The sequence below is a fragment of the Mya arenaria genome, chromosome 5 (genome assembly GCF_026914265.1).
Source record: "Mya arenaria isolate MELC-2E11 chromosome 5, ASM2691426v1".
NCBI classification, from domain to species: Eukaryota; Metazoa; Mollusca; class Bivalvia; order Myida; family Myidae; genus Mya; species Mya arenaria.
In genome coordinates this window covers 26807460-26830542 of record NC_069126.1, presented here as the reverse complement: position 1 = coordinate 26830542, position 23083 = coordinate 26807460, and the positions used below count along the sequence as shown (strand labels likewise).

Genomic DNA, 23083 nt, shown 5'->3' with positions numbered 1-23083 from the left:
CACCCTTACTCCCAAATAAGATTTACCTTTACAATTAATACAATTGCTTTGATTTACCAAACAGGGTTAATACATCTCGAAATCAATGGTTTTTATGAAGGATACCAAGTTGCATTTTGAAGAAAGGCGCAGAAAACATGGTATTTCTACCTTATGAGACGATAGTAGATTGCAGTAAATCTTTAAGCACTCACCAATCAATTGCGTATTCAGCTATTAAAACACGGTTACACGTGTTATCAGTATTAATATTTTCCATAAATGCATTATTTAGGAAGTAGTTAAAGATTTATCACTCAAAAGTACATGTGTATGTGCTGATTTTGAATAAGAGTACCACTTTAATATATCACGAGTATAAATGATAAAATATCATTTAGGAATGCACATATCACATGTTTGAATCTGTCCGATTTTTTTTTATTCGGGCGAGGAAGGGATACCATTTAATATTTTATTCTATGCATTTATCCTCGCACTCTGAAATCTTGCCCATGGTACGGTCCAGTAAACAAAGCACATCAATTCGTATTATCACTACCTTTAATGCGTTAAACTGATTAAATATATAGGTATATCTAATTTAACAGCTTGCACCTATATAACAATATGACGATTATATTCAATGCAAATTTTTGCATTGAAGTTATCAAAATTTCTTAAATGATACATATAGAATGATTATATTTTTATCAAAATCATAAAAAAATAAACATAAACTGAACTTAAGGCAAAACAACCCCACTTAGCCTAAAACATTTTTTTTTGAAAATGACAACCTACCTTTGTTCTTGTCTATGTCCACTCATATGTAATTGGTAAAGCTAGGATACGTGTCATTTATATGCACAATGTGAAACTGAAAGTAAGCGTGTTTTTTTTTTTGAAAAACACTATTAATTAGGTATAGTAATTAGTTGATTACAGCACTGATAAGCTGAGTTAGGTCGTTACAATCTCCTACGCAATGATATCCCCTGACAAGCAGAATATATCTCTGCCCCCATAAGCGAGTATAGCCCGATTTCATTTTCAACTTAAATTTTTTTCTCTCTTTTCATCGATAGTTTTATCAAATTTCATTAATCAAGGTGCATTCAGTTTAGAATAAAAGAATATAATTAAAATGAATTTATTTATTGGCGTGTCTTCATAATTTTATCGAATTATTTACCCTTTAGTACCAAATACGGGTTTCGTTCATATCATGAAGTATTTGCTCTCTATATGAATGTAAGTCACCGTTCTCATTATCTGGGATCAATATTTCAAACCAATAATTAGAAGATTCATGCCAACGTTCAATTGAGATATACAATAATAATCGCGATATAACGAAGTCGTGGCCACAAGATAACTGAAGTATGGTGACAGGATAGTAAGTCGTGGCCACAAGATAACTGAAGTATGGTGACAGGATAGTAAGTCGTGGCCACAAGATAACTGAAGTATGGTGACAGGATAGTAAGTCGTGGGACTTAGTTATCACACACCTCTATGAACGGTGACTTATTTTCAGATAGAGAGCAAATACTTCATAAACGATAAGCATCTTTGGTACAGAAGAAGTAATAATTCGGAAAAGTCTGTGGAGTCATGCCAATGAATCATTAAATTTGCTACAGAAACTGCTTGCACCTTACCTCATGACGTTCGATGTGATTTGAAAAATGACTTGTAAGAAAAGAAGTTATGTGCAATCGGATAAAAGTGACTGCAATTCCGAATAAATACAGCGCTAGACAAGGCCGCTACTGGTACCCACTTTTTAACGAAATAACGGTATGACGCGGTAGGGGATGGAACCCATGACCTTTTAAAACCGTAGCGAACTTGAGTAATCCGGGAAGATAAACTCAGTTCGTAGGGGCTTGATCACAGAGCTGCCGCATATTTTTCAGAGCCTGTGGTCTTCCTGCTTGCAAATTCGATATTCAGAACACAAGTGTTAAGGAATAAACAATTAAACATGGAGAGCGCATTATGTTGATAGCCAGGACAGGATAAAGAACAATGTAAACATGCTCTTGATAAAACCGCGGTTAGAATATTTATTACACGTTATAAATACTGCTGATCAAAAAACAGTTTAATGTCAGATCCATATTGTGCAGATACATGACACATTTACTGGCTTTACCGATTACATATCAGTGGACAATAATCAACTTGAAAGGTAGGTCTTCATTTATTTATTTTTTTGGATTCGTTTACCTTTTTCGTTTTACTGTTGTTGTTATGTTTTAATTATAAGTTAAGTTTATGTTTATTTTAAGGTTTATAGTCATTGCCGAGCGTCCGGAAGCATTTTTTTCTCAAGTTTCTGAATGTTATTTGTTCTTAGCCATTGTAACGTCGTTTTACTTAGTCTGAAGCTTGCGTAGTTCCGAGCTTGTGGTAATTTCCTACATCCTAGATAATTTACTTCGTTTTCCCTTAACCCTTAATGAGACCCTACCCAGACCCAGGAGCCATGATTTGAACAACTCAAACTTAACTACATGGCCATGCTTGAACAAACTAAATAAAAAGACCTTAAAATATGTTTTACATAAGAAAGTATATATTAAGAGTTTTCCCTATATATTTATATGTAAAACGTCGGATCCCCATTTTGGCAATGTTTTGTAATGTCTAGCCCTAGTGGGTCTAGAGAAGATTTTTAATGTCCCACCCGGCTTGGTTGAATGTTACAGTGGCTCTGTCAAATATAACAAAATTTTACGTTGAACTTACAAACATTCGCAACTCCTTCTATATTTGGCCGTATTAATGACATTTTTTTTGTCAGACCATGAACATATTTTATAAACATATGTATTAACTTCAGTATGATAAGTCAATCACTGATTGTTTTTAGAAATAGATTAATTGAAACAGCAAACATAGTTCTGCATAACTGAGAGTAATTTGCAATTCAAGTAGTGTTATGTATATTAAATGACGTCGGTACATGTCAGTAATTCATAAAGAATTTTAGTTACGTGTTTATCTGATTATATAATGTCACAGCCGATCATTTTAAACTCTACTAAAGGACACATTTCTGCATATCGTGGTTTATATAAACTCTACTATACGTAATCAATACCGTTTTTTAAAAACTGCTTACTTTCGGTTTCAAATTGTGCAGATAAATGCCACGTATACTTGTTTTATCGATTACATTTCAAACGGCAATAGTGAAGAACCCAGGTGAGTCGTATTTTTAAATTTAGTTTTTGTGTGTTTTCAAATCATACGTGAGTTAAGGTTATGTTTATTTATGTTCATATTGATAACAAACAAAAAATACGGACAAATACATACATATTTAAGACAACATTAGTTCAGCAGTGTCCTTATTAAAGCCAGATGAAGAAGTATTGTATTTTTTTTTTATAAAATAACAAAAGTTACCGTCTCTAGGGCAAGTATGACTTGGCTCCTTTTTCTCGAACTATCTAACGGGACCTAAAATCCCTCATAACATCAAGATAAGCTCATTAGATTTGTTGTTTTTGGTATAGATTGTGTTATGTTCTCCGATTTAAGAGTTTATATACTTTTAAAGAATGTTTTTAAAAGGTGCAGAAATCATGATAAACTATGCTTTGGTGTATAAAATACACTGTCAGCAAGTTTGGTGGCTTAGTGAAATATGATTCTGTTTGGCATTGAAATCAATCGTCATATATATATATATATTTAAGTCGAGTCACTGTTTTATAATACATCGTATAAACGGGTATTGTGGTACAAATCGATGGGCCTGGTTTGCTTTATCGAACATTCTATGGGTAAGAATGCGGGGAGTCCTAGGAGGTCTAGAATTAAATATTAAATGTTTCCCCGACCGACTGAAATGATTGTATTGCGTTTTAAATATGTGACGATATTTTTTTGGGACACGGCTTGTTACAAAACTATTTGCTTCAACAGCATTCTAGTCGCAGTTTGTAGTAAATATATCAGTATGTGTTCTCTTTGTGAGTCTGACCCTAAAAACTAAATCACAATTACTTCCGTAAACGACCTACACTCAATAAACCTGTTAACAAATAGTGTTTTAAGTCTGGCCTTAGATAAACAGTGTCATTCATTCATTATTTTACACAATACACCACTGGATCTGATAACTACGTAAACCTGTACATGTCAAGTAGCTTATATTAAAAGATCCTTAATAAGTAAATATTGTATGAAGGTGACCCTTTATACAATAAAAATGCTGAGCTTAAGTTCTTTAAAAGATCATCTATTCTCATCAATCTGGTCATCACTAGTATTGTAATAGGGTGTTTTATTGTTTGTCCAAATTTTATGTCCAAACTTACATTTTGATCTACTTGTTTGAAGCTAATAACCCAAGTTTCCTCTACTATATAACAGGAAACTAACTCATCTTTGTGATTTAGACGGGTAAATGGTTTAACAATGGGCATTGTTATTTTTGTACATTGAAATGTGAAGCTTTGTGATATGAGCATATCCCCGCGTGACGCATGAAGCCGCATTAATGCATAATGATAAAAAGATTCATAAAAGCTTTATCACCTTAGCTTGTTAAATTAGACTGAACGATAAGACTCATCACGTTTGATTTTCAGTTTCAAATAAACTAAGATACGAGTATTCAAGGCTTCAATGAGGTGCGAAGTTTTGTATACTTGTATTTGTAAAGTAACACTCTTATTCAAAATCAATTCATACTCATGTAAAACAAATATCAATTTTGAGTGGTACACTCTCAACTACTTACTAAATAATGCATTTATGGAAAATATAAATTACTATATAACGTGTATTAAATAGCTGAAAATCGCAAAAATATTAAATGATTGGTGAATGCAAAAATATTTACTGCGATATGATATGGTTTTATAAGGTTGCAATACCGTGTTTTCTGCACATTTCTTTAAAATTAAACTCGGTATCCTTCATAAGCATAATTGTTTTCGACATTTGTTTATCCTTTTATATATATTTCATATTGTATTAAATTTGTTAAATCTATTTGGAAGTAATTGTGCACCTTATGCGTAGCCTCACAATAAATAATGGAACAATGAGTCATTAAAGCTGTATCATACATTTTTAGTGGTAAAATTAGTCTGATCGATAAGTCTTATCACGTTCAATTTATAGATCAAATAAACGTCATCATGTTGGCGATTCCGCACGTTTATTTGGCAACCATGTGGACAGATTAGATATTTGGCTGGTCGAACCAAAATGCCAATAGATGAAACAATGAAATTAAACAAGAGTTATGCTTTGATGGCCTTTTCGGGGAGAAAATAGCTGCAGACGAAGTTTATTCTGTTCAATTAAGGGCCGGCCACAATGTAAAAGTAGGTGGGAAGGTCAAAAACTAGAACGTTAAAAAAGATCATGTTTTATTTTGTCTTGAGGAACGATCTTTTTGGGAGTGAAACATACATTCTTGGTGACATGTTTTAAGGTAGTAAGGAGTTAAGCAAACTTTTACAAAAGACGATTTAAACAGATTTTGGATCAAAAAGTACTCACATTATTTCGGAAAGGTCTGTCGACATTATTACTTTGTTTTTTATGTCAAAATGCCTCAGACTACCTATTCAACAATATCTTGAGAGTACTTGATAATATCTTGTCAAATAAGAAAGTTATTTAGAAAAATAATATAAAAAAGTGGATGAAATTTATTTCCGGGTTACAAAAATGCATACACCTTTGTTAATGTAGCTGCAATCAACACAAAGCCCCAAGACATTGTTGATGAGGCAGTTCCGATAAATTTGAATTATAAACATATTATTTTGGTATTAAGACAATTCCGGGAAAACGTAAATGCTTTTTGATTGGAAATCTGATAAAATATTCTTTCGTAAAAATGCTTGACTCCTTTTTACAGCTTTTCATGTTGCAACGGATATATGAATCATGCTTGTTAAATATTGAATCTCAAAACTAAATAGACATTGATTTTTTTAAACATTTTAAATTTTGGTCCTTCAACCGACTTTTGCATCGCTGTTGGCCCTTAAGACGTTCTGCCGTATGGTTAACACATGTAACTATAATCAAAGCAGTTTGTTTAAAGTGATAAAGAAATTTCCACAATACAAAAGTTGGTTCTACAATAAAGATCTTATTCGTATATTGTGTTATATAATTGTATGAGGTAAATGATAGCCAAATATTACAGTTAAAAATAAAGTAGAGTAAATGATGAAATAATATATTGCCGAGAGTGGTGTTCCGAAAGAGTTAAAGTATTTGATGGTACGATCAAGATCCCTTATTTGACTGGGCCTAAGGAAGAGAATTTAACCCATTAATTTCAATATATTTCTTAGTTAAAAATGTATCATTAAGAAGCCGCAATACACTAAGTTTATCTTTTTTAGCATTAAAAGCAACGGTTTATCATTTTGCTGATTCCTAGTGTGTGTTTTTTCGAACTTCCGTAGTTTGGCAGAAACATTGTCAATGACCAGATCATTGTGTTATGTTACAAAGCTTTAAATTATTATGCAATATAGATCCAAGTAGTTCACAGTCAGAACTTTTTTAAATATTGTTAACTGTTAATATATCCAAATTTTTACACTTTCTTACATCTGAATAAATATGAAAATAATTTCTTAACCAAACCTTATTCGAGGTATGTTTTACAAACTCAGGTATTAATTGATTGGTAATGTATATGATGTATGTTCTTTTATCCAACCAACAATTCTACTGGGTAAATGTAGTTAATTTAGCTAACTTATATTTCAAAAGGAAGAAAACTGCATTGAATTAATAATGAATTGTATAGCTGGGTTCCTTCCCCTGTAATAGGTTGTTCTTCGTTATTTATATAATTATTATGCAATATAGTTCAAATGAGTTCACATTCAGAACTGCCAGTAGTTTTCGAGTTTTCCCTACCCATATCCGTATTTTAAAGTTTTACTAACTGTTAATATATCCAACTTGTTACACATTCTAATTTCTGAATAACCATAAAAATAATTTGTTTACAAAACATTATTCAAGGTTTGTTTCACAAACTGATTTGTATTGAAATCTGGTATTGTCGAGTATGATTTTCAACTCCACATGGACAGTTGAATTATCTGGTCAATAACAGCTCAAGCCTAAAATCCTTCGGCGTCAACAAGAGGTGTAGACTAGAAGAGGTGTAGAACTTCAACAGTTACAGTAACTGCTCCTTTGCCTGTATAATGGTAGAAAATTCCCTCACCAGGTCGCCTGCTTTATCTCTAGACAAAGTCCTTCAGTGCCAAAAAAGGTCCAGACGATTTTCAGTAGATAACTTCGATAGTAACAGTGACTGTTTCCTTGCTTCTATTATAATTGGAACTGCCCTTACTTGAAAGTTTGCTTTGTCTCACAGGACTCCGCAAAGCCCAAAAGCCAAGCGACTTTTAAACTTATACGAGTAAGAGTGGGTATATTTGAAAAGAAAAGAAACTGTACAATTTAGATATTTATACGAGATGGGTAGAGCATTTTTTATGCTGTTTAATTACAATATCTACTGAACAAGTAAGGTGGACAGTAGCGACTAAGTAACAACTTTTTTATGACAGAGGCTTAAATCAAAACAAGACGTAAAATTGAAACAGTTACATCTGTTTTGAAATGTGAACTGAGCGAATATTTGCTTGCGCAGTACCTTGAAATGACAACACGAGGGGTTTACAAAACTCAACTATGTGATCATATATTAAAGTGACACACTTATTCAAAATCAAAACATAAACATGTATAAAAAAACCCATCAAATTTGAATGATGAACCTTTAACTACTTACTAAATAATGCATTTATGTCATTTTTAACTACTAATAACAATATTGTAACAGTGAATTTAATAGCTGAATACACACAAATATTAAATGATTGGTGAATGCTAAAAGATTAACTGTGATCTACTACCGTCTCATAAGCCGGTTTAAATATCGTGTTTTCTGCGCCTTTCTTTTAAATTCAAGACGGTATGCTTAACAAGAACCATTGTTTTCGACATTTATTAATACCTTTTTGGTATATTAAAACATTTGTATTAAATTTGGTAAATCTTATTTGGGAGTAAGAGTGCATTTTAAATGCGTATTTTTTTCATATTCGCAATACACCGAACATGTTGGAAAGTGATGTATTTTTAAACATTTACTTTTTATTTCTAAAGCACTTTAATTTTAGGACTTCTCCACTTATTCGTGTAAAGCCCTTAACTTGTAATGACAAATAAGAAGCTTGCAAAGATACGTTTGAGCACTTAAGTACATTAGACCAACAAAGCAATAATAATACAATTTAATGTAATGACCTATTTATAATGGCTCTCGTAGTGTTTTAACACTTTATCTGATTTATCTTTTCCACAAATGAATAGCATGTTTTGTTTCAGAATAATTCAAATAGTCCTCTACATGACGTGACAACTGCCATGAGTCGAAAACCCTCTTACAGGAACATACAGAGGGAATCTGAAGCTTTTGTAAAGTTCTTGAAAAATGAAGAAAATAAAAATAATGCAGATAACAAAGACGAGGCTGACAAACATGAAACTGAACATGAAGATAAGACATACCATACAGATATGTACAAAAGGGATGAAATGCGGACTATGTATGACTACAAGTTTGTTCAAAAAGGAAACGAACGAGTGGCTTTTCGCCATGTTATAAAGTATTTAAAAGATGTCAAGCTTGTTCACGAACTTGGTGACTACTTCTCCTTTGCTAAGGATATACAGGTAGTGTATGAGAAGCTAAGAACCTCCGATGAATATGTGAAGATACTACAGAAATGGAGGACACAGTCGACAGAAAACCCTTATTTTTGTCAGAATTGTGGCATTGACTGCCAAACAGAAATCAATTTTGAACAGCACACAATGGGGAACAGACACAGGATTCACAAACTTCAAGCCGCTATATTTAACAAGAGGTAACGCAAATATATTCTTCTTATATTGTAGATTGAATTGTTTAATTATTTAGACTGTCTTGATCCAGATAAGTTTTAAAATGATACCTGATAGTGTCATGATAAATGTTTGCTTAGAGATCTTCTTAACTATTTCACCAATCTGATTTGTAAATAGATCTTTCACAAGGGGGTTATATGCCAGATTTATCATTGGCACCATAATGTTATTTTCGTTAAATAAAAACATGTCTATGATTATGTGTATTATCAATTGCTTTAAAATTGTTTCAGCGATGAACTTTTCAACATTCCGAAAGGAGTTGTTCTGTACTCAAATCCGACTGTAGTCGATGGCGGGAAAATGCAGGTGCAGTGTCGACCTGGTGAGCGTTTGTCCATGACAATAACCATGGAAAACATATGTACCGATGGTTCTGTCATTGTGTTCACCAGGCATTTATTGCTTTGGGACACAGGAATGTTTGAACTGCGGGATCTTAGGAAGGGCGGACCTGTGTATAGAAACTGCAATATCTATCCAAAAGGTATAGTTTAAAATCGTTTTTCACTTTTCCTAAAAACAAATTGAGATAGAATGTGAGTCCCATAATGTTTGCAGGGTGGTTTCATATTTCACTTTACATTTAATATAAATAAAATGCCTTATCTCAAATTCATCAGTAATTCATTTTGCACTTATAATTGAATGTAACGTTAGTTTGCATTGAGGAAAAAGACTGCACTAACTAAACATTACTCCATGTTGGAGAGTTTTTTCTATATTTTCGTCTATACACTTACTCCCATATCGGAGTGGTAATTGAAAGGCTGAGATTAACAATGCTATAACTATTGTGTGGATGAATTTCAATGCTCTTTACTTATGCGCACGCTAGTTATTGAACAATGTCCTAAACAACACTTTTTTTCGTTCATCACCTTTCCTTTATGATTGGAATTATACAATTGCTCTGAAACACTTGTGTATTATATCAGAACTGGCATTAGGGATGAAGTAAGTATTAACTTAACAACATCTTATGCGTGAACGATACGATAGGTGCTGTATCTAGACACAATCGACATATGTACGAGATGGCCATCAACTGCAGTGCTCCAAGCGATTATGGCGAACATTTTGTCCCTTTGGCTCTGTACTTTAAAAAGAAAACAAGTGCCGGAAAGCCTATAGAGGAGGATGGCTGGAAACAGGACTTTGTGCTTCGACTTCTCTCGCTGCATGTTTTAGGTAAAGTTTATCCGCATTGGTATTATCAACATTTAAAGTTTTAGCCAAGCATTTATAATAGATACATACACCAATATGATACAATCAACTATTATACCAAAACTGTAAAAAAAAATGTTGTGAAAAGATAGGATTTTATATATTTTACTATCCTGAAGAGATATACTGCTTTTTAATGTGATGTATAATGTACTTACCTGTTTGTCAGGTGATTTACATGAGGAGCTGAAACCACGCGCACCGTTCGCGTATCCGAAACGAATCCCTGACAAGAATATTAAGGAATGGATCCCTGGGGAAAAGATCAAAGTGTGAGTAACATGTATGGCAGTGTATATACATGTATTTAGTAAAGTAGAAACGTTCGTGTAATACTTGCTGAGTTTTCTTAGAAGCAGACCTCTTCCTGGAACGAGAACGCCACTAGTGGGACTTGCTCCTGATTTTAAAGATATTTGCTACGTTTCTTGAACTTTGACCTCTTAATAGAAAAAGGAAAGGAGCAAGTCAATAAAGAAGTTTTGCTGTAACTAAAACGGACAAGAAGGCGTTCTCGATCAAAGAACATTTTTGTTTCTTAGAAAAGCAGCAAGACTAAGATGATGTGAGACTGCACCAATTATTTTGATTCTGTTTAAAACACAAACTATAATTTACGAGAAAGATGACGATACCAAAAGCGATAATACAAAAATACATCATATTTAGTACTCATATTCAAACCATAGCCTAAAATACGTTTTCAAATTCAGGTTAAAGAAGAACGCATTGACCTCTGGAACCAAGTTGCCTCCAGCCCGTATACCCAATAAAATCAGAAGATACGTGCAGAAGGAAGGGGGAGCCGCTCAAAGTAGACAAGTGGAAACGACACAACGTAGCGAGCTAAGGTATCAATGAATGTGTGTTATGATGCTGGATTGATCACTCAGGCACATTCTGAATGCAGAATGATTATACATGCTCGTATTTTGCAATTATTTACCTCTTTGCTCACAAGTTGCAGAAATAAATACCCACTTTTAGTCAAACTTATACATTGTCGTAATTGTTTTTAGCTCCACTGGCCGAAGGCCATGGAGTTTATGTCGTCACAGATTGTCCGTCGTGAGTTCGTGCGCGCGTGCGTGCGTGCGTGCGTAAACTTTTACTTTAAACGACATCTCCTCTGAAACTGATAAGCGGATTTTGACAAAACTTCACAGGAATGTTCCTTTGGTGGTCCTTTACCAAAATTGCTCAAATGGTTCCGGTCCATTGCACAATATGGCCGCCAGAGCTAAAAATAGCAAAATCTTTAAACGACATCTCCTCTGAAACGGTTCGGTAGATTTTGATGAAACTTGACAGTAATGTTCCTTGGGTGGTCCTTTATTAAAATTGCTCAAATGGTTCTGGTCCATTGCACAATATGGCCGCCACAGCTAAAAACAGCAAAATCTTTAAACGACATCTCCTCTGAAACGGATAGGCAGATTTTGATGAAACTCGACAGAATTGTTCCTTGGGTAGTCCTTAACCAAAATTGCTCAAATGGTTCCGGTCCGCTGCACAACATGGCTGCCAGGGCAAAAAAATAGAAAAACCTTTAAAGAACATCTTTTCAGAAACCGATGATCAGATTTTGATGAAACTTAACAGAAATGTTCCTTGGATGGTCCTTTATCGAATTTGCTTCAATGGTTTCGGTCCACTGCACAAGATGGCACCCAGAGGTAAAAATAGAAAAACCTTTAAACGACTTCTCCTCAGAAACCGATGATCGTATTGCAATGAAACTTGACAGAAATGTTACTTGGGTAGTCCTTAACCAAAATAGCCCAAACAGTTCTGGTCTGCTGCTCAACATGGGCACCAGAGCTAAGAATAGAAAAAAACGTTAAACTACATCTTCTCAGAAACCGATTATCAGATTTTAATGAAACTTTACATAAATGTTCATCGTGATGCCCTTTAACCAAAATTCCCCAAATGGTTCCGGTCCGCTGCACAACATGGCTGCGAGAGTTAAAAAATAAAAAAAAACTTTATACGACTTGTCGTCGAAACCGATGACCTTTTTTCGATAAAACTTGACAGAAATGTTTGTTTGGTGCTCCTTTACTCAAATTGCCCAAATCATTTCGGTCCACTGCACAACATGGCAGCCAGAGCTATTAAAGTAAAAATTTTTTTTAAATAACTTCTACTCAAAAATTGATGATTGTATTTCTATGAAACTTGACGAAAATGTTCGTTAGGTGGTCTTTGCTTGAACCTTTTGGCCAGTGGAGCACAGGCACTGATGTGCCTCTTGTTATCTTATATTTTAAATGAATATTACCATATCATCCACTATACAGTCAAGCTAACAATATAGTTTTAGGAAGAGGTCACTTGTATTACGTGTCTTAATGCCCTGCTGTAATGTAGACCAAATGACAGTATTTAAGCACATGCGGTTTCCTGTTCCTGTTTTTTAATGACACACTAGGATTGATCAAACGAGGTTAAAGTCCTTTTTACAAACCATGCAGAGTAGCACACCGATCAATGAATATATCGTAGTGTAGCCAGAGATAGAAAATCATAATACACAGAACTTCATCTTGTAAAATACCAAACTGGTAAAAACCAAATTTGCAGTCATCAAATCATCCATGTAAATATTTGATGTGAAAATGAGTTAGTTTATATAACACTACACACTTTGTCAGGTCTATGCTGGACTGCAGTTTGTCTATTAAAACCTACACGGAGAGAATGAAGATACTGCTGTGGGTCGAGGAGATACAGATGGAGATTGACATCAAGAATTATGACCTGGTTGGGGTCGAGATGAAATTAGACATGAAAACACAGTTGCTGATCCTCGAGGTTGGATTAATATAACAAGCTCAGCAGCAAATTGTATAAGATATTGACAACTTGTCTACAGGTTATCTTTAGCATAGCTTGCACGTTTGAATTATTTGGTTTGATAATACTAACATTTGGATACATTTTACCAATCGATAGCTATTTTGGCTAACCTTGACCGAACCAAAGAGCTTAACTAGTTTGTTTTCCTTTTATAAACGACAGTAGTTGTTTTCCATTTTTTGTGGACAATACTTTTCAACCCCGCCAACCAATTCCAAAAATACCGTTTATAGTGATGAAAGCAGGGTTTCATGTAACTGGTGTTGCTAGCGTCTTGCCATCAAATGTAAACGTATATATATAATAGTCTAAGGAGACGTAATGTATATCGTGATCAAATGAAATCTTCTTATACTGGTTTACTAGTTTAGTGTATATTAAGTATTGTAAGTCCAACATATAACATTAAAACAGGTATACTAATAACGTTTCGGTTATTTTGACCTTAATCAGGTTGTATCCAATACAGGACATGACGTCATGAATTGAAAATTCTTGTAACACTTAAAGATGAAAAATATTACAGATTTATACTGTTTTGTTGCAAATTTTAGGTCCCTGGTTTAGCGGAACGAAGGCCGTCAGTGATGAATTGCGATGCGATCGATATTTTCATCCATGGAGAGTTAACTGTCTGCTATACTGGCATCGTACACAAGGTTGAAGAAACTACGGTTCACCTAGGTGTTAATAGAAGGTAAGCTTCAATAGTGTGTTTAAGATTTCCCGTTAAAGACTTTTTAACCACAATCACTAGAGTTAAATGTTAGTTCAAAGAGTAATGAAATTGTAACAAATGATCCTTTACTAACATTTGATAATAAAAAAAATAAAAAATACAAACCTTTTTTAATATCATTTGCTGACACATTTGTTCATTTTGTTATATAACTCCGTTATACTATTTTTTGCAAGTTGATTGTCAAGTTGACAAGATTCCAAGAGTATCGTTCCTCTGAATGCAAATAAGATGGTACAAATGTTAAGAGCCCATTAATGACTTATTTGAGATTACTTAACAATCAAGATTACAACATTTATTTTAGACTTATTAAGCGGTGGGTAGACAAGACACGGTTTGATGTGAGGTTTAATTTCTCTCGGACGAACTTGTGGTTACAACACAGAGCAGCGAGTATGGGACCATCGGTATGGGATGTCCTATTTCCCTCGGCAACATCGGAACAGGTCGAATTCGGTACCGAGGTCACTGAAACAGTTGAGGAACGCGAACCCACGTGCTGCCATTCCAATGAAAGCATTAGCACAGATTCATTGCCGACACATCATCCAACTATTTTTATTGACAAACCCGTACTACATGGCAAGACGAATCCAGAATTCACCATATCACCAGAAGCTCGAAGGCATACTATTTCGGCACCAGTACCGCAAGTACCTAAACCAGGAAGAGAACATATTCAACTCAAGTGAGAGAATAGCTTGTTTATTATCAATATTGTTGCTCAAGCAAAGTCCATTATTTGAACATAAAAACGAAAGTTCAAAAATAACACCCACGTTTGAACAGATATATTCATTGTTTATATGGTAAACAGTTTATTTTCTAGTTCTTCACTGTTGGCCTAAACCCGTGTCGCGACATGATACGGCCTTTACTCTTTTTCTTCGAAAATATCGTTGAAGGTACAATGTAGATCAATGACACCAATCCAAAGCAATGTATTTTTGTGTTTTCACCTCCACAAATAAAATTCATTTGGAAATAAAGTTTAAAATGTTTACTTATGTCCTATTGATCCGTATATTCAGACCTTGGTACGATAAGAAATTGAACGAAGAGCAGAAGGTAGCAGTGAGCAATATTGTGAAAGGAACCAGTCGACCAGCGCCATATATGATATTTGGTCCACCGGGGACTGGCAAAACAGTGACAGTCACTGAGGCCATACGACAAGTAAGTTCGTACAATATCGTTACAACCTTGAAATGATTCATCCTTTAATGAATTGTTTTATACTTGTAATTGCTTGAAGGTTCCGAAGGTTTGGGCAATTTGCCATTCGCAAAGATGTATCACTGACATTCATGACATTCACGTGTATTCTTAATTGCCGCGATACTTGCTTTTGTCCTCAAACATTGTAAACATATTAATGGGCAAAGTATCTCGATCATGTATTGGATTGATCCAAGAAATAATTGGAGCACTTTGACGGGCTTACCAGCAATAGCCAATGCCATGTTTATCTTTCTCAAATTTTAGCAGACTTTTTGATGTCTAAAAATACTTTTTGAAATGATTCAAATGTTAAAGGTTTCTATACTCTTTATGAAACAAATCAGTTATTTTACGAAATTGTCATGAAACAATGATTCGATATTAACCCTGTTATTTATACTATGGAAATGGCATTAACCTTTCGAACGATCAACGGACTTTGCCATAGTTTATCATAGTTCATTGTCAAGTCAATACATTGTAACCAGACCAGTTCCGAAACATAATATTGGAATGCTTTAACCATTGACGTACAATGTCGGACTAAAAAAGATAAAAAAAAAAACGTCAATCCAACTCAGAGTGATTTCACCAGATTTACAGCCTCTTTATTGCGTGAACAATGTGACAAAAAAAATTCATTGTCTGAGAACGTCATTGATCTCATTCATGAGTCAACATTTGTACATTCTCACAAAAGATCCAACTGGTCTCTAAATCAGTAGCACCTGGCTTATGCATTTATGAAGTTAATCCATTTTCATTTTTAGCTTTAACTAAAACATATCAACTTTGGCATGTATGTAGACTTTTAACAAATAAATAACCGAACAATGAAATTTCAGATCTACCACTCGTCTCAAACGTCAAGGATTCTTGTCTGCTGCCCGGAGAACACTGCCGCCGACATTGTCATGTTGAAACTGATCAGCAAGAGCTTATCAGGCACGGTGCAGTTAAAGGACATTTATAGACTGTGCGCCGTGTACAGACCGTTCGCCAGCATACCTAGTGCCATCAAGGTGATTAACAGTATGTTAAAGCGAAACTGTCAAGTCAAGAATGATCAACATTCCGTTAAGAACGTCCGAAAACGTTTCTAACACAACTGGATGTAGCTTTCATCATATTGTTCTGTTTACCGGCCGGTCTGCAGTATGAACATTGTTCCATGACCCATTCACGGGGGACGAAAGCAAACTATTTCTATGTTTTCCTAGCTATATGTATATATATATATATAGAGAGAGAGAGAGATAGAAGAAAGAGAGTGAGAGTAAAGGGACACATCGGCTATTTACACCTCTTTTTCGAAAAATATCACATATATAAACTTGAGTGATATCCAATATGACACATTCACACACAGGTTAGGTATCCATCTACACGACAAAGTCATTCAAATGATACCAAACGGGCCTATATGTCCGAAAACTCAAAACGTTTTATTCCAAGGCAGTCGGCGTCCACGGTGTCAAGACCGACATCCAATAAGTCACGCATGAAAATGAAACTGGCTTATTCTGACAGTTTCGCCGCGACGTCACGCCCTGATTGGTCGGTCTGAACATTAGGAATACATTGGACAATCAGGAAATATCTAGACTAGATAAGGCCGTTCTTGACATCATGGCTGAGTTAAAACGGCGAAGTGGCGAAAAATTTCAATACAATTTGTTATTCGTACAAGCACATCGCAGGTGGATAGAAAGAGTTCAGAGTTGGGAAATCGATGCCAAATTTGTAACGTCGCTTTGTCTTAGTTTATTTCTGTCCCTGTGGACTCATATCCCTTTTTGGGCCGGTAGGATAAGGTCACAGTGGCTTTAAAACTGACATAAATGTCCAATTATTAACACATGAAAATTCGGAAATGTTAAGTTGTAGTAAGAGATAGAGCTTTGCATGATTTCAACAGAAACTTTTTTTTGGGTGAATTGTTATCTATAATGAAATATTAATAAATAGATTATAAAACATTTCTTTATTAACAGGACTCGAAGATGTACAACTTTGACGACACGGAGGGAGAATTCTTCTATCCGTCAAGGCCTGAGCTGGAAAAATACAGAATTCTTATTGTCACTCTAAGTACCAGCGGCAGGTATTTATTTAGAAAGAGTTTATAGCGACAGTAAATCAATGGCATACGTGCGTTTTTCTGAAACATTTTGCTTTCAATTTAGGGAGGTAAAACGAAAAATAGCACGGAGAACCTGTACATGTACCTGAACAACACATATATTATTTAATTCGTAATGCTGTTTTCCCAGAAGTAAAGATATCCGTTTGGTTCACGATGGCTAGATGTAATGGTAAAATATCAATGAAACCTGGTCAATGATTTTAGTAACTTGGTAATGTATATCTGCACAAAAAAGTCATTGAATGGATTCCAAACAGGCCTATATACGTTTTATTGATATTACGGCAACTACTACTGCTTAGACAGGCGTAAAAGAGTATTATGAATAACTTGCAAAGCAGGGATTATTCAGGGTATGTCAGGAGATATAAATATGGAACGAATGTGATTTATTTACCCGGTATTTAATAAATGGTATTGGCTCTCAATGTTTACTCTTAGGCCAGTTTCTCTTTCCGTGGACAAAAATTGGGGCCAATATCAAATCATTACTTTTTACTTTTTAGCATACATGTATTTTCAAAACTATTCTACAACACCGATGCTTAACTTATTCATATTTGTATTATCGACACGACTTCAGACTGGTGTCAGCATCTTTTGAGAAGAATTTCTTCACACATATCTTCATAGACGAGGGCGCACATGCCATAGAACCCGAGTGTATAGTTCCTATAACCGGACTCATGGACGCCACAAAAAAGGACACATGTCCCCAGCTGGTCATTTCTGGAGACCCCAAACAACTGGGGCCTGTCCTTAGGTCTCGTTTCTCCCTCGAGTATGGACTTGGTACGTTTACTCACCTTGCCTAAACATGGTTTTGTATTACAAAATTTATTATTATTGTAAACAACAACAAGGTATGGACATTTTCCACTTCAAAACTCATGTTCAATGCAATACATGCTATGCATTCAGCAATGTACATGTATACGTCATACCTGAAAGGTTTAAGCTTAAGACATTGTTTAATAATAAATTTGTCTTATTAAGTTAAAGGGATCTACTTAAATGGCATTTACCGAAGAGTTACTTTGTTTATGGTTTGTTCTGACAGACTTGTCCATAATGGAGCGACTGATGAGAGACTTTGAGCAATACAAACGCAGAGACGACAAGGCTTATAATGTTCGTTACATTACCAAACTCGTCCGTAACTACCGGTCCCATGACGACATAATAAGCATTCCCCGGCAACTGTTTTATGACAATGAGCTGATAGCATGCGGGGATGAGATGATTCGCAATGCCATGCTTGGATGGGATGGTCTGCCTAACAAGAAGTTCCCCATACTTTTCCATTCAGTGTTTGGAAAAGACGAACGGGAAGAAGACAGTCCCTCTTTCTTCAATAGGTAAATTAACCTGAACGACCATGAAGAAAAGTGCATGTTTACTTAATCCTTGTTACCATAAACATACTGACGCAATTCAAACAAAACAGTTATGATGATTTATATAACGCAACAAACACGATCCAACATTATAAGCGATTTAAATGTCATTTGGAAGTACTATGAATTACTTATTGAATTATTTTACGTGTTTGACACTAGTTCAATGTCATCTGGGACCTTACCTTATGGCTTCAAACAGGGTTTATATTTGGGTTCTTGCCTACTGGGTTTCTTTTTGTATTTAACATTGTTGTATTAAAAGCATGACACTGTTTTGTTGTATTAATAGAATGGCACAGTTTTCTGATCTTTTATAAGAGATGAGATCGCACAAGTGGACAAATACTTGAACAAGCTACTAAAGGAAAAGAAGAAGGGGCTACAGATCAAACAGTCAGACATTGGCATCATTTCTCCGTATAGGAAACAGGTAAGTGGACGTTCATTTCCTTGGGATGAATGGGTATTGTTTATCAGAAACAAACACTTGTTTACGTTTTAACATGCTGTTGTTCATAGCCAAGCATACCCTTACTTGATTTTAAGAAAGAAATGGCGGTATTAAAGTCCATTACAACAAGCTGAGATATGTTACATGTCAATTAGGTATTGTTAAAAGCATATTCACCCGTTGGCTGCAAAATGTCTTCTGTCATACACAAGAATATGTTCTTATTTTTATATATGTGTGTTGCACCATAGTGAAACGATAGTGAACATGTGATTATGACTTGAAAGTAGTCGGAACTTTATTAAGAGTTAACATATAATTATAATAAGTAACTTGGGTTGTATGATTGATTGAAAAGCATAATAATTATCTTAAAATATGTTTCGAAAAACTGTGATTGTATTTTAGGTTCAAAAGTTGCGAGAGATGATTCACTTGAAGAAATACAATGTGAAGAAAGGGGATATAACGGTGAAGAAAGGGGATATAACGGTGGGGTCAGTGGAGGAGTTTCAAGGTCAAGAGTTCAAGGTCATCATTATCTCCACTGTCAGGAGCAACAAGAGCTTGGCGTATCGGGATATTGATCTTCAATTTAACCTTGGATTCTTGAGGAATCCCAAGGTACCAATATATGATGACTAATTGTAGCTTTTATATTGAATAAGTATATTCACTTGTTGATTCGGAAATATGTTAATTGTTGCATATCATATTGACATTTAAAAAACAACATATATACGATAACACATCGGATGAAATTGGTGTATGCTTTAAAATTCAAATTGAGAAAATACCTAAACCAAACAATTGGGCATTAGTATATTCTTATGTGAAACATTTAAAACCTTGAAATTTCATATGCTTTTTACAGCGATTTAATGTTGCCATAACCAGAGCAAGGGCGTTGCTCATCGTTGTTGGTAACCCGATCACACTGGAGCAAGATTCCCACTGGAAGAGGTATTTAGAGCTTATTATATTTGAAGCCAAAATATAGTATGAAGGATAGATACCGCTTAAGCACTTAAACATTTTAAGTAAAATAATAATTAAGACTGTTCATTTGAAGAAACGAATATGCTACAATGTTAATCCCGTCTGGCATCGGCTTTAGTATTTCCTCTGGGCAAAAGATACATTTAATGATTCCGAAAGACCACAGCATAAATAACAACGCTTTAAGTGAAGTATGCGGAGACGTTTTGCAAAAACTACATTTGTTTTTATACTTTTCAGGACATATGGTAAAATTTTAGGATTTTTAATTGTTTTTATAATTGCCTATTTTTCTTGTCAAACACCAAACACAATGGGTTTGCGAAATTCAATCGAAGTTTATACTATACTAGTAGTCAAACAAAAGCTTATTTTATAATTGTTAGTACAAACAATTGTCCGTGTTCACAAGTTATTGCTTACTCTCACTACATACTAGTTAGACGATGCATTAATCTTTCCATGTTCTTGCAACGCTGCTGTCATTTACTTTTGAGAATTAATGTTATGCTATTTAAGTTATATCATAATGTTTTTTCATTGTAGGTTCATCGACTTCTGCGATAGGAACGGAGGGTTTTGTGGATCACGGGGTCAGTTCGCCAAGAGTAAAGGTGGTAAAGGTGGGAACGTCAAAACCGAGACTTCAAAGTCTGCAGAAGAGATCAAAGGTTGACAGTTTATGATCAATATCATTTAAAGCACCTCTTTGAACTGATAGAAACGTTAGATAAATACAGTTTAATCGAAGTCAGATCCTTTATAAAGGTAGTAAGGTAGTTAAGAGCGATGTGGATGTGAGCTGAGCTTAAATCGTCTAAATCTTCTATGATGAAGCAATTCTGACGAGAATAATAATATATACAGACCGAGGTGAAAAGTAATGATAGGGTTAAATGGTTTGACCAATTATGTCTGTCCACACGTAAGTCTGGCAATGATATGGTACAATTTGTTTGGTAAGTAACCCGATATAACACAACTTTGATTATTCGAACAATAACGTAGAATCCCACACGAGACGCTGTATTGTATAGTGGATGTTAGTTTTTATTTAACGACTCCACTGGAATATCTATGTACGTCGGCCCCAGTGAGAGTATCAGTCTTGTAAGGTGGTTGCACTGTTAGAATGTTACTCTGATTGGAGCTATCCTGTTTATACAACGCTCGACAGGGTATCGCATTGTCACCTCCTGGAAGCCGATTGATATTGTTATGGTGATGTGTTGGATCGAAGCTGCAATCCCTGTGTGTTGCCAGTGTATACATTAATCCTCATATGTATATATACATACGTGTTTCAGGTGAGATGGACGAGATAGGGGCCAGCTATGTGGCACTGACTGAAGACCCCGAGTGGCCTGCGAGGAATTAGAAGTGATATCTCAATTGTTGAGATATATTCCAGATAGAAGAAGATCCCTTTACTCTGCATGAGTATTTACATGCGCATGCAATGTTTCCTTATTTATTATTGGAGAGAAATCTCTTTTTAATATGTGTGTCGCATTCTTTAGCAGATATTTGTTGTTTTGTTTTTGTTAAAATGATTAGATTCAGAAAAATGTTATAATACCACCTTCCATTCATATATATATATATATATATATATATATATATATATATATATATATATATATATATATATATATATATATATATATATAGGTGCAGAACCGCAGATAGAAGATTATCCCTTTACTCTGCATGATTAAAAACATGCTCATGCAATGTTTCTTTACAGAAGGGTAAAATATCGTACGGTTAAAGAGTGTACTGAAGTCGCACTTCTTACCGTATGCTTATCTGCACTTTTAAAGAGAAATCTCTTTTTAATATGTATGTCATCATCAGATTTTTGTTGTTTTGTTTTTGTAAAATTGATATTCAGAAATATGTTATAATACCACATTCCTTCATAATATTAAAACATAAATTGACCATGTTCATTATATAGCGGCAGAACGGCACCTGGATTTTAACACGTGTTATTAAAATACAATTATTTCATGGAATTGAATTTGTAAACACAGTTTATATTTTTGTGCATGTTTCATGTCAGTTAAAGATAAAACTGCATTCTTTTTTTATCAAGTTCGATATTTTCATTCTTGCTCAACGGTCTATATTTTAAAGTTTTCGATAACGACTTCTATCATCCGATAGAGAATTTGAAAAATAAAATAAAATTAGAAGTTTATTTGTTCATGATATCATTAAATGATGAAAGTGCATTGGATTTGGCATATGTGAATCCCTAATACGTTCAAAACAAATCATTTTTAATAGGGTATTTTTGTAATGTCCTTTTACTCAAGTAGAAATATGACAGACGTGTTTTTAAAGTGCAAAAACACTTAAACATTCACCGATGTAGGCTTTCATTTAAAGGTGTGTTTATATTTGTATAAACGTCATATGTTGTGACTAACCATGTTTCCAGAAACGTCTTTCATTATTCAGGAACCATACATATTTATAAATCAAGCTCTATAAAGCAAGTTCAATCTTACATGCAAAATTGTGCCGGTATTCTACTCAAGGGTCAACCCATTGTTCTTGGTATATAGTATTGTTATGGTAATAATCAAATTATTCATAGAATAGTTATGAATAATATACGTCGACTGACGCAAAAAAACGGAAAACAGAAACGATATTTATAACCCCCTAAAATATGATAATTAACACAATTTTAGTGACAAATAATTCCGGAATGAAATTGAAACTAAAAACGCCGCAAAAAAAAGAGTTTTCAATATAAGTGCAAAGAGATTGTTTGGGCAAGTTATATAAGTGAGGGTTAACAATGGCTTTAAATTATGGATTTATCGGCCTTCAAAATAAGTCGACATATTCATTTTTTGATGCTCTCGGATGGAATTCAATACTGGTCTTAATTGGATGTAAGAACGATGTAGCTAATCGGATTGCTCGATATAAATAATGGACCTACACGATTGATGGAGTCAGTGATGTAAGACCATAGTCTTGTCTTAAGTTTCATATGGAATACTCCCCCTCCCCCCGTGAAAGACTAAGATGATGCTACAGAAATTGTT

At 34.5% G+C, this 23083-nt stretch overlaps 1 protein-coding gene across 1 annotated transcript; it reads left to right on the top strand.

Moving 5' to 3' along the window:
- Positions 1-3127: 3127 nt before the first annotated feature.
- Positions 3128-21614, top strand: LOC128235394 (putative helicase mov-10-B.1). Its single transcript, XM_052950209.1, has 19 exons — positions 3128-3195; positions 8386-8927; positions 9201-9454; positions 9970-10158; positions 10367-10469; positions 10911-11048; positions 12855-13014; positions 13614-13756; positions 14106-14489; positions 14833-14977; positions 15868-16044; positions 17017-17126; positions 17752-17960; positions 18229-18526; positions 18887-18998; positions 19428-19643; positions 19894-19982; positions 20565-20689; positions 21326-21614. The coding sequence occupies exons 2-19, from the start codon at positions 8425-8427 to the stop codon at positions 21394-21396; spliced, it is 3426 nt and encodes a 1141-aa protein (XP_052806169.1). The 5' UTR covers positions 3128-3195; positions 8386-8424; the 3' UTR covers positions 21397-21614.
- Positions 21615-23083: the final 1469 nt, after the last annotated feature.

Bases quoted from the DNA above. Each gene is read 5' to 3' on its own strand.
- LOC128235394 (XM_052950209.1), top strand. From the start codon at position 8,425: ATGAGTCGAAAACCCTCTTACAGGAACATACAGAGGGAATCTGAAGCT. The intron at 17,127-17,751 runs GTATTTATTTAG...ACACGACTTCAG, and splicing joins ACTCTAAGTACCAGCGGCAG to ACTGGTGTCAGCATCTTTTG. The intron at 19,644-19,893 runs GTACCAATATAT...TGCTTTTTACAG, and splicing joins GATTCTTGAGGAATCCCAAG to CGATTTAATGTTGCCATAAC.